The 12,984-nt window shown below is 44.0% G+C and overlaps 1 protein-coding gene across 1 annotated transcript in view; it reads right to left on the minus strand.

The window, feature by feature from the left end:
* Nucleotides 1-11,925, minus strand: part of KDM7A (lysine demethylase 7A) — a gene marked incomplete at its 5' end in the record, with an annotated part of 74,433 nt that extends 62,508 nt beyond the window's left edge. The window contains one exon of the mRNA XM_079711181.1: nt 11,732-11,925. Within this exon, the coding sequence (XP_079567307.1) occupies nt 11,732-11,925 (194 nt within the window). The remainder of the gene's footprint in view (nt 1-11,731) is intronic.
* Between the last annotated feature and the right edge of the window lie 1,059 nt (nt 11,926-12,984).

The following is a 12,984-nucleotide window of genomic DNA, read 5'->3' on the forward strand; positions in this document are numbered from 1 at the left end:
GCTTTCCAAACCGCTTCATTGTTCTGACTTTTGTTCATGTGTTTTGTTTTGTTTTAATAATCTGTGGGATTCCTGGGCAGTGTGAATATCTCCAGGACTTCCAGACAGATTCCAGGACCATTTTCTTTTCTTTTCTATATTTATTAATATTAAAGTATCCATAGGACACTGTATAAATCAAAAGGACCACAGTGGACTACATTCCAATTTCTTTGTCAGATAGGACCACTCATCTGACAACAGCTTTTGTGCATTAAAAAACACCAAATTACCTACAATGGTATAGCTTTCTCCAGCTTTTGCAGTTTCATAATTTATTGCATGATAACAGACTGTTATGATTACTAACTGATAAATAGAAGTCAATATTATGCTTGAATTTCTGTGTTTTGTGCTCAAGTAAAACACTTCCAGTTTACAAAGGAAGAGTTCAGCACTTCTCCACAAAGCATTCTGAAAGTTTTATTTCCCCCTCCCCATAATAAAATACAAATTGGATATGTCATTGTATTTCCTCTAACAATGATTTTTTGATGCATTAAAATTACCAGATGAATGCAACTTACATACTGGTAAAGAAGTATCTTACATTTGCATAGTTAGTACGTTTAAGTTCATCAAACTTATATTTCAGTACCAGTGTTCCTTATGCTTCCTGTCTTTGATCAACAGTCCCTTTAGAAAATAAACTGTAAATAGGACTACAGCTAAAATCAATTTCAAAATGTATAATGTAGGAATTTACCTTAAGAATACATAAATGCTCATCAAGAATAATGATAAACACACAAATATATATATTGCAGCACTGTTAAGTAAATACAAGAAAAAGAGAGAGAGAGGGACAGAGAGAGAGAAAAGAAACCAGCTGAAGAATTCCTCAACAGAGAACCAGGTAAATTATGGTAAATCCACAGAATGGAATTCTACACAGCCATTCAAAAGAATGAGATATCTGTATATGCTGATGTGAAAAGCTCTCCCAGACCTCCAGAATATTTTAATAAATGAAAAAGAGCAAGGTACAAAACCATGTATACCGTATATGAACCCTTCCATCTGGATGAAAATTCAAAATTGTTAATGGTGTTTACCACTGGGGAAAGAGGACTGTAGGAAGGAGACAAGAGACTTTCACTTTTCACTTTTTTATCCTTCTATATTGCTTGAATTTCTCAACAGATTTTTGGGGGGTTGTTTTTGTTTTTTAATTACAAGTTATGTGGTCACAGGAGACATGGACCTTTTTTAAAATTCATCAATTTACTTCATATTGCTTAAAGCTAATAAAAATTATACACTGAATTTTTCCTTTAATAACCAATAGAGGATGCTAATGAACCAATGAATTTCAAAATTAGTGATGAAGGGAAAGAATCAAGCTTTTTTTTGTTGTTTTTAGGGAATTCCCCCATCTTATTATCATTATTTTTTTAATTTATTTATTTTATTTTTGGCTGCGTTGGGTCTTCGTTGCTGCGCACGGGCTTTCTCTAGTTGTGGCGACCATTCTCTTTGTCGTGGTGCGCAGGCTTCTCATTGCGGTGGCTTCTCTTGTTGCAGAGCACGGGCTCCAGGCACGTGGGCTTCAGCAGTTGTGGCACGCGGGCTCAGTAGTTGTGGCTCGCAGGCCCTAGAGCGCAGGCTCAGTAGTTGTGGCACACCGGTTTAGTTGCTCCGTGGCATGTGAGATCTTCCCAAACCAGGGCTCAAACCCATGTCCCCTGCATTGGCAAGCGGACTCTTAATCACTGGGCCACCAGGGAAGCCCAAATCAAGCGTTTAAATCTACCTCTCCTATACAAATGGTAACCAAAGGAGTAGATGAAGGAAAGTTTTCTCTTTATAGAAGTATTCCAGCTAACAAATGAAGAAGAAATTTTAAAATTAAAATATCATTTTGCAACTGCTAATGAATGAATGAATGGATACTGGCATTGATCAATGGCAGCAAACATGACAAAAAGAGAAACAACCAGGGCTTCCCTGGTGGCGCGGTGGTTGAGAGTCTGCCTGCCAATGCAGGAGACACGGGCTCGTGCCCCAGTCCGGGAGGATCCCACATGCCGCGGAGTGCCTGGGCCCGTGAGCCATGGCCACTGGGCCTGCGCGTCCGGAGCCTGTGCTCCGCAACGGGAGAGGCCACAACAGTGAGAGGCCCGCGTACCGCAAAAAAAAAAAAAAAAAAAAAAAAAAAAAAGAGAAACAACCAGACATTTCATGCCTCCTGATAGAAGACTACACCACGCACTTACAAAATATTCTTGGCGGGAAAAACCTGAATCTGATCAAGCTTGTCTAGCTCCAACTACCAATTTACAGGAAAGAGAAGAACATGCTGAAAGATACTGCAAGGATGTAATAAGCAAAATCCAGAAAGTGGAAAACTTTAGAGGATAAACAACCACTTTCTGCAACACATAAATTGCGAAGGAAAAAAGAGAAACATGAGGAAAATCTACAGATCAGGGTTTTCCAGCAGCAGCACTATTGACATTTAGGATCAGATAATTCTCTCTTGTAGGAGCTGCTCTGTGCAGGATGTTCAGCAGCATCCCTGCCCTCTACCTCTGACAGGCCAGGACAAACCCACCCCATCACGCTGCCAAAATAAAAAATGTCTCTAGACATTGCCAAGTGTCCCCTGGGAGGCGAAATCCCACGCAGTTGAGAACCACTGCTACAGATTAAGAGACACATCAACTAATCATAATGTGTGGACCTTATGTGGACCTTGATTCAAACTACAATACCAAAATTTACTGTATTTACCATTTACTATACCAAAATAGTAAAAAATATTATGACATTTATGATACAACTGAAAATTCGAACACTGAATACTGATGATATTATGCAATTTTCAATTATTTTTAGTTGTTTTAAAGGTATTGTAGTTTTTCTTAAAGGAGGCCTTATCTTAATAGATACACATGCTGAAATAGTCACAGATATAATGACACGTCACCAGTTCACTTCAGAATAACACCAAGTGCAAGGGAAATGGGGGCAGGGTTAGATGAAACAAGATTGGTCATGAATGAATTGATCATCACTAAGGTGGAGTGATGGTTATCTGGAAGCCTATTATGCTATCCTATTTATTTCTGTTTATGTTTGAAATTTTCTCCAAAATCCCACAAAAATTGAAGTTAAAGTCAAAACCATCATGGTGGCTAGCAACATTCAGATGAATGACAAACCAACCCAGTAAATGACTCTTCTTTTTTTTAACATCTTTATTGGAGTATAACGGCTTTACAATGGTGTGTTAGTTTCTGCTTTATAACAAAGTGAATCAGCTATAAGTATACATATATCCCCATATCTCCTCCCTCCCACCCTCCCTATCCCACCCCTCTAGGTGGTCACAAGGCACTGAGCTGCTCTCCCTGTGCTATGCGGCTTCTTCCCACTAGCTAGCTATTTTACATTTGGTAGAGTATGTATGTCCGTGCCAGTAAGTGAATCTTAACGTTCAACTAGTTTCCATTAACCATCCCATTTATGCTTGCTCAAACACATGCAGGGGCTCTCAGAATATATAAACAGATGATTCTTAAAGAAAAAAAAAAGAAAGAAAGAAGGAAGGAAAATGGCCCTCAGCCCCATGAAAAATTGTTCAAACTCATTTGTAATTAGAGATATGCAGATCAAAACATGGATACCATTTGTCACCTATCAGATTGGCAAAGATTAAAAACATGACAACGCATCCTGATGACAAAAATGTGGAGAAAGCTACACTTTCTTACACTGTTGGTGGGAATGAAAGCTAGTCCAACCATTCTGGAGGGAAATCTGGTAATCCTGACATAACAATGCACTTAATCTTCTGACCAAGTAATCCCACTTCTAGCAATCGAACCTGAAGATATACCTACATTAATATGAAAATACATATGCACAAGGTTATTCATTACAGCATTGTTTGTAACTATAAGATATGATAAACAACCTAAATGCCCATACACAAGAAAATGGATAAATAAAACAGGGTACATGCACACAAAGGAGTACCATACAGCTGTTAAAAAGAATAAAGAAGAGCTCTATGAACTGACATGGAGCGATTTCCAGTATACACCGTTAAGTAAAAAAAAGCAAAGTGAAGAGTATTTATCGTATGCTACACAGTGTAAAAAAAGTAGATATAAGAACATACACAAGGATCTGCACATTTGTGGGAAAACGAACAAAAAACTCCACACAGAAAGGATAAACCAGAAACTAAAGAGTGATTACTCATGGGGATCGGGGAGATGGGGGAGCGGGACGGGGAGGAGGAGTGAAGAGGGCGAGACACTTCTGAGTATTCCTTTTCAGGTGACTTCTGGCTTCTCAGAACCACAGTAATGTTCCACATACCCAAAACATAAATCAGCAATTAAAACCAACCAGGACAGAGGAGGAATCCAAAATGCAACATAAACAGTAACAAATAAACCTGAACTATATTACAAATAAATGACACACTAAAGTAGAAGAAAAGAAGTAAGTTAACTTTAGAAAACGGTTTTCTGCCTAGATACTATAAGGCTAAAGACAAAAACAAAACAAAAAAGAACCTACATACAAATACTGTAATCTACTTAGCAAACTGGGTTTCTCAGAAAGGTATGGGTTAGCAATTTGAGAGCTACTTTATGTACTTTATGTATACACTAGGATTGAACAAATAAATATATTGTAGATAATGAGAGCTGCATTTCTGTTAGTCAACAAAGTCATAAGTAAGGAAAGGGGTAAGTTTAAAATGAACCCTGTGGTGTTACATTAGAATCAAAGGTATCACTATAAAGTTTTATGGTTTTAATACAAATAGACATAAACACAAATACAGGTGTGTGTGCATGTGTGTGATTAGAGTATTTCCTAGCTCTGTCCACTGAGAACGTCTAGAAGCAATGAGCCTACCGAGTGCCAGACCTTGGTTTCTAACAACCATTCTCCAATAAAAGGAACTAGGGCTCACACAAATACATACAAAAATCACATGTCGGGCTTCCCTGGTGGTGTAGTGGTTAAGAATCCGCCTGCCAATGCAGGAGACACGGGTTCAAGCCCTGGTCTGGGAAGATCCCACATGCCATGGAGCAACTAAGCCCGTGCACCACAACTACTGAGCCTGTGCTCTAGAGCCCGCGAGCCACAACTACTGAAGCCCACCTGCCTAGAGCCCGTGCTCCGCAACAAGAGAAGCCACCACAAAGAGAAGCCTGCCACTGCAACGAAGAGTAGCCAGGCTCGCCGCAACTGGAGAAAGCCCACGCACAGCAACAAAGATCCAACACAGCCAAAAATAAATAAATTAATTAATTTAAAAAAAATCATGTTACCATTTATTCACGCCATAATTAATGGAAAAAGTATAATATCAATATTAATGGAAAAGTAAGTAGGCAATCACTACAGTAATGAAATGTAACTTCCAAAAAGAATTAGACACTTGGTAGCAGCTGCAACATCAGCACTGACCAACTGTTCAAAAACTGTGCAAATTATTGTGGGGTTCCAACTGCTCAAACCAACCAAAGCTTGCTTTATAATCAAATTCCTTTACTTACTCCTGTTCTGTTCTTATTCTTGAGCCCCACCATGTCAGATCAACAAATAAAAAGGCATTCATCCCCTTTAGGTGATCAGTAAACTCAACTTCATACCTAAGAACGCAGGATATGACAGCATACCAAGCAGAAATCTGCCCCAAACTGACGGTTTAAAAATTTTTAAAGCTTGATGAGAGAACTATATGTTAGTGCCACTAAGCATTCTGAGATAAGACTCCATTTCACAACATATTTTAGTTCAAATAGCAAAATTGAGTATATATGTAGAATACTATTATAAGTGAAACATATGAAGAAAATACTCATATATTCTCCTATGATAAACTGTCACATCAAAAAAAGATGTTGAGAAACTCAATAAATGGACTTTTTGTCTCTTACAGGGAGATACATGTTCACCTATTAAGTTTATAATACTAAAAGACTTGATCATTAAGCGGAAATGTAGATAAAACAAAATTTAAAAATAATTCCCATCCTTAACATTAAAAAAAATCAAAAAAAAAAAAATCAAAATACGCTCCAATTAGAAATCCATTATAATAAGGATGAAACAGAGTTAATTATAAAACTTTTCAAATACTGATTTCATACTCTGTTCCCAAGGCAGTTATGATCATTTTAAACATATTTACGCCAAAGAAAATAATTTTAATAAAGAAAAAAAGGAAGATGTTTACAGATGTATTTCTCTGGAGCTCTGGCACATCTGTTTTACCTGCATCACACCCCTCCCCCACCCCCACCCCACGATAGAGACAGAGATCAGGTCTGGCTCTATGACCTTCTAGCTCTGCAACCCTGGGAAAGTTACCAACCTCTCAACCCTCAGATTCCTCATCTGTAAAATGGAGATGATAACAACACTTACCCAGCAAGGTTCCAGTGAGAGTTAGATGAGTTAATTAATACAGCTAACGCAGTTAGAACAGTGCCTAGAACTTGGTAAAGCATTCAATAAGTGTTCGGCTGAGTTCCTGGGACTCTAACAGTGAGTAGCTGAGAAACTCCTATCCAGTAGCATTATTCTAGGTAAAATGCTTCCATCCCCATAAACCAGGCTCTTCGTTCATTCAAACTTCAGGAATGAAAATTAATATAGGACATCTGTAAATTACCAAAACCACTCAAACATTTAAAATCATCCCTCACCTGGATTATCACAATAGCTTTCTTACTCACCTGCCTGTCACCTTTGCCTCCCCCTCCAGTATTTTCTCCATGTAGCAGCCAGAGTGAACCTTTTAAAGGTTAAGTCAGATCGTTTATTCCTCCACTCAAAATATTTGACTATTTGCTCTAAGCGAAATCCAAAATCTTCTAGTGTTCAAATGGCTCCTTCGCAAAGCCTTCCATAATCACACCGTATGAAAGTAGCCTTATACCACCCCCGGTCCTCTCTCTTCTCCCAACTCAATTTTTCTTCACGGCACTTAGCATTCCTTTGTCATGTATATTTACTCCTCGGTCCCACCTCCCCACCATCCCCACCTCCACAGAATGTAAGTTACAGGGTAGCCAGGACTTCGCTTTGTTCATTGCTATATTCCTAGCACCAAGAACAGCGCCAGGCATACTGCAAACTGGGCCAAAGCCAACATCATACTCGATAACACACAAGAGGCAGTCCCTTGTGTCCGGAAAAAGAAATGAAATAAAATTACAAAATACTATGTGTCAGCTACTAAAGTGGCAAATTTTTAATTTTTTAAACTTTTTATTTTAATGTTTGAAGTGTCATAAAGTTTTAAAAAAACATTCAGTGCCCATACAGCTCAGTGAACTTTTCCATCTGTATACACTCATGCAACAACAACCCAAGACCAAGATATAGAACATTTCCTGCACCTCAGAAGCTCCCTTGAGCCTCCTCTCAGTAAATACCCCCAGAGAGGCGAGTATCAATACTAGTCTGACTTCTACACAATTATGCCTGTACTTGAACTTCATATAAGTAGAATCAAACAGTACATGCTTTCATGTCGGTCTTCTTTTGTTTAACCTTATATCCGTGGGATTCACCTACGTTGTTGCATACATCAGTAGTGCATTCCTTCTTTATGGCTAAGTAGCATTCCATTTTATGATTATACCACAATTTATATAATCGACTACTGATGACAGTTAAGTTGCTCCAGTTTGGGGATAATATGAATAGTGCTGCCATGAATGGGCTTCTGGGTTCATGGGTATGTCTTTTGGTATCTGCAGAATGGCAACATTTTTGTTTGTTTGGGGTTTTGGGGGGGGGGCTGGGGGGAGGGAGATAATGGTTAATAATACCTTAGTGAGAATCCAGGGAAACGCAAGTTGGCAGTAGGTGAGAGTATAAACTGAAATAACCTTTCTGAAAGACATTCTGGCAATAGGCACAAGAAGCCTAAAAATATCTATGCCCTGTGACTAATAATTCTTCTTCAAGGAAATTTCTTACTGAGTATTTACATGGGCCAGATCTTCTTCTAAGTGTTTTACATGTATTAACTCATTTGATTTATTCTAAGGAAACGATTAGAGATGCTGAACAATGGTTTATTCAGAAGGATGTCAATCAACCATCCATCATTAGGAAATAGAAGAAAAACTAGTAAACAAAGTAAAAAACTAACAAGAGGAGAATGATTTTGAAATGTATTGTACTTCCATGAAATTAAACTCTATGCAGCCACTGAAAATGTTTCTCAAAGAACATTAAAGATATAGGAAAAAGTATACATTAATGAACGATAGGTAACAGTAGAATACATGAAATAAATTCCTAGTTTTGTATTATTTTTAAAAATACATACGTATACCTTAAATGTTAAAATACTGGTAATCACTGGAAGACATGGGTAATTTCATATTCTTGATTCTCTTCTGTACCTCCCAACTTTTCTACAATGTTACTTTTGCCAATCAAAATGAATACATGACTAACAAGACTAATAAATAAAGGTGTTTACATTATAATGGGGAGACAAAAGACATTATAATACAACTGAATGAGGGCAATGATGCCGTTTTGCATAGAATGATATAAAAGCTCTATGGAAAGACATCTATTGTCAAGAAAGATCTCCATTGTCTTACTTCCACCAAGGACTCAGAGAGGAAAAACTCCATCTCTAGGTTGGAAGGAACCTGCCCAGGAAAATCCTGTTAATTCCTCAGCTTGCTGCCCCTAGGGTATCAATTATATGTTGTACCCTGGGCACATGTTCTTTTCCCCTCTCACTTACCGAAAAGGCTTAGGCAGACTGAGGGACTGGCATTCCTGAACACCAAGGATGCAATCAAAGTTCAAAAGCCTCAAACCTGGAGGAAGCTGGTTCCATCTGCCCTCATGCCTGGCTAAAAAGCATCAAGGGAGGATCTTCCCACTCAGGATAAATTAGGGCGAAAACTTTTCGGATTTCCAGATGTCAGAAACTCCAGGCAGAGTTAACCCAAATTTATACCAAAATCTACTGACTCCTTGAGTTTAAAAAATTCTTCTACTAGAAAAAAATAAAAGTACCAAGAAGCTATCCAGGAAAGACAATTCTCTGTATCCACCCTCTCTTTCTACCCTCTCTTTCTCTTCTGCAGATGAACCATCCCTGGAAACCAAAGGAAAGCTGAGCATGGTGGTTAAAGTTGTACTTTGGTACTTTAGGGGCCAATTCTCACATAAGCAAATGACAGTTGTTTAATAATTAATACCTAAGGAACATTTTGCTGTGTTCAACAAAGCATTCATTTTGTGGTACAATAAATAAAGTAAATATTGATTACAGGAAAAACATATGGACCCCAAATTACCAATGTTTCATTAAGAATTAAACTTGCTAATAAGCATGGCAGGACATTATCACGAAATTTTCTAACTTCTGACATCTGAATCACATTAACAAGGATTGCTGGTCAAAAAAGCCCTGGGTTCAAAAAGCACTTTTCAAAGTCACTTCCACAGATATAAAGTCACACAAATCTATGTGACAAAGGAGACCATACTTGTTTTGGCCCTGCTCTCCCTCCTTCACACACACCCTCTTTATTCTCTCTTCAACTTCTCCTATTTACGAATTTGTATTTAAATGTATTAACAAAATTCTCCATAAACTACCTGCAGCTTTTCATGGTTATAGTGTTACTTAAATTAAGATAAATAAAATTGTAGTCAAAAATTTATTAACCTATCAAATCTCTACATTGTACCATGGGACAAATTTCTTAAGCAGCTAAAATAGTTCTTTGAAAAAAATAAGAATTTACATAATCACCAGGGATTTGGGTTTTATTCTATATGTAACCTAGATTTTTGGATAATCTCTGTTCGGGTTGCCTATGATGGGAAAAGAGGATGTAGAAATAGAATTGGCAAGACTTGGTATCTTCATATTTCAGTTTTACATACAATCAAAATATAGGCGAAACATCGGTTTCAAGTAATAAAAAAAGATCTTTAGATAATTTATTCTTAATTACAAAGCAGCACATTTGCAATAACATTCCCAGCATATACCAGACTATTAAAAGATTATCTGATATACAAAATAAGGATGCTGTCCTTCTTTTACAGTGACAATTTGTTGTGGGTTTTTTTCCCCCTCTGTTGTTGTGCTGTCAGAACTGTGCAACCTGAAAACTGATTAAAACTAGATGTAGTTGAAAATTAAATAAAACCAACTGTACCTAGCACTAAACACTGACAAGAACGCTGTAATTTAACTGGTTTTCTCTCCCAGGTCCAGTAGAGGGAGACTAAGACATCTGGCCTGGTCGTGTAGCGTTTCTGCAAAATTGGGGAGGGGGGAGCGGAGGCTGTATTTAAATGTCCTGCTGTCAATCAAAGGACACTTCCTACAATCACAGTCACCATATCTGCTCTTACCCGCGAGCGTACTCTCACCCAGATACGACACGAAACGGTGCTCGGGAAACCTGCATCACCTAAAAGTGACCGCAGGCTTTGCCACAAGACCCAAATAAGGACTTTGGGAGCCCAACCTCAACTAGTTTCTTTGTTTAAATGCCTGCGAATCCCTCCCACGCCGGAGTCAAGAGGCTGTGGCGCCGCCCTTTATTAGCCTCACACTTTGATTACAAAACACACGAGTCGGCGGCTCGGCGGCGGAGGCGGCCCAAGCTCTCACAAACGTCAAACCCGAAACACAGGCGGCGGCCGAGGCAGAGAGCGACACTCGCCGCCCCCGCCACCTGACCCGAAATCCCCACTGTCCGGCGAAAGTTCGCCCGCACCAGGCCCCCGGGCGCTGGCCCCGGGCGGCCCGGGTGTCGCCGGCCCCTCGGGCGACGGGAAATTTCACTCTTTGTAAAGTTTGGGCTGCGGCGCGGGGGCGACGCGGGGGGTTGGGGACGAGAGGCTGTCCCTTCGAGCCCCGCTGCCCACTCCATCCGCTCCACCCCCGCCGGGACGGGTTGTGCCGGGGTGGCGGGTGGAGGCCACGACCCGAGCCGCCCCGCCGCCCCGCCCGGGACCCCCGGCCCGAACTTCCGACTGGCATCTTTCAAGTCCACGAGAGTGCCTCATCTGTTGCTGTGTTTACTCCGCGGAGCCCCGCCGGGCTGGCGCTACCGACGCCCCCGTCTCAGCGCCCCGCGGCCGAGGAAGTTTGATAAAGACCGGGGAAGGGGGCGCGACCGCGACCCGCGGGCGGAGGCGGGGGGAAGGAGGGCAATTTCTGGAGACCCCGGGCCGTGGCCAGCCGGTCGCCGCCCGGAAGGAAGGCGCGGCGGCCGGCCGGGCACGGCGGCCGGCCGGGCGGCGACTCCGGGCCGGGAGCCCCGGGCGGGCGGGGCGGCGGCGGGCTGCGGGTGCGGCGAGGGGCGGCGGGCCGGGCCGGCGCTCCGCCCGCCGCCTCCGCCGGCGCCTACCCCGGCCGCGTCCCTTCGCCCCGGTCTCCCCCTGCCAACTTCTCGGCTGGTCCCCTTTGTTCCCGTTTGTTGTGGCGACTCTTCGCCCGGCCGGGCGATCCCACCAGCCCCCGTAGCCCGCCCGGCGCCCGGCGAGCCCGGGGCCCCGCGCGCCCCGCTGCCCGGGTCGGGGGCTCGGCGCCGGGGCCCCTCGGCGCTCGGCGCGGTGGCCGGGCGGAGGGCGGCGCGGGCCGTCGGAGCGGCGAAGGCGGCGGTTGGCCGGTGGCCGGCGGCGGCGGCGGGGCTAGAGGGGGCTTATTTACCTGCCGTGGAACCAGTCCTTGCAGATATCGCACTCGATCATGAAGCGGTTCACGTCGTACGGCTGCCGGCACACACAGTACACCGGCGGGGGCGGCGGGGGCGCCGAGGCCCGGCCCGGAGCCGCTACCGACACGGCTGCCGCGGCGGCTCCAGCTGCTGCTCCCGCGGCCACCGCCGCCGCCGCTCCGGCCATCTTTAAAAAACACACACACGCTCGCTCGCTGCTCCGCTCGCCGACTGGAGCGAGCGCAGCCGCCAGCCAGCGCCGCCTCCTGCAGCAGCCGGAGAAGCAGCCGCGGCGGCGGCGGCGGCGGCGGCGGCGGCGGTGCCTCAGTGCGCGCGCGCGAGGCCACAGCCGGGCGCTTGGTGGCGGGGAGGGGGCCGCGGGCAGCGGGCGGCGGCGCGCGCACGACGCGCGAGGTCCCGGCCCGGCTCCTTCCGGCGCTCCGCGCGGGGCCGTGCGTCTCGCGCACGTCGTCCTGCCGCCGGCGCGCGCGCCGCGCTCCTCTCGCGTCAGCCCAGCGGAGGGACAGGCTGAAGGGCACGCGGGGCGGGGGAGGCGGAGGGAGGCAGAGGCTCCCTGAGGACACGCGCGGTGGCGCGGGGAGCGCGGTCCCGGGAGGAGGACAGCGGGCGCGTGCGAACAGCCGGCTCCGGCGTTTCTGAGTGAACGCAGAGGCCGGGGAAGTTCCTGCGCAGTGAAAAGCGGCGCACGCTGCGTCTGTGCTCTGGCTCTGCGAACCGAGGAAATTAGAGCCCCGCCAGGGCCACCTCCCGACCGGGGGAGAATCTTAAATCAATTAGCAGCCGCCCCGCGACCTCCGTGGGTCCGAGCCTAGGATTAACGGCACAGCGAGCAGGTTATGCCCTGCTGTGGGGCAGGAGTGTGCTGGGGAGTCATTCAAACTTCCAAAACGTCCCACCCGAATTCCCACCGACCGGCCAGGAAATTAGTGTTGATGGAACCACTGGTGGGTGAAGGAGGTTGTTCCCAAGAGGAATTCATTTAATGGCTGTGAGCCGAGAGGGACCAGCCTTGAAATGTGGGTGGAGGAAGGACCGGAGAGGAACCCGGCATGTTTATAAACAACACGACTTAGATGCGAATATTTTCAAGTTCCCAGTTTGGAAGATAAGGATAAAATTCTAAATGACAGTGACACCTCGGAAAGGGACTACTACAAAAACCAGATAATACGGTACTTGGCACATAATTAGGCCACTAATAAAATATATTTGAATGAAAGATGAG

Source organism: Hyperoodon ampullatus (genome assembly GCF_949752795.1).
Source record: "Hyperoodon ampullatus genome assembly, chromosome: 9".
NCBI classification, from domain to species: Eukaryota; Metazoa; Chordata; class Mammalia; order Artiodactyla; family Ziphiidae; genus Hyperoodon; species Hyperoodon ampullatus.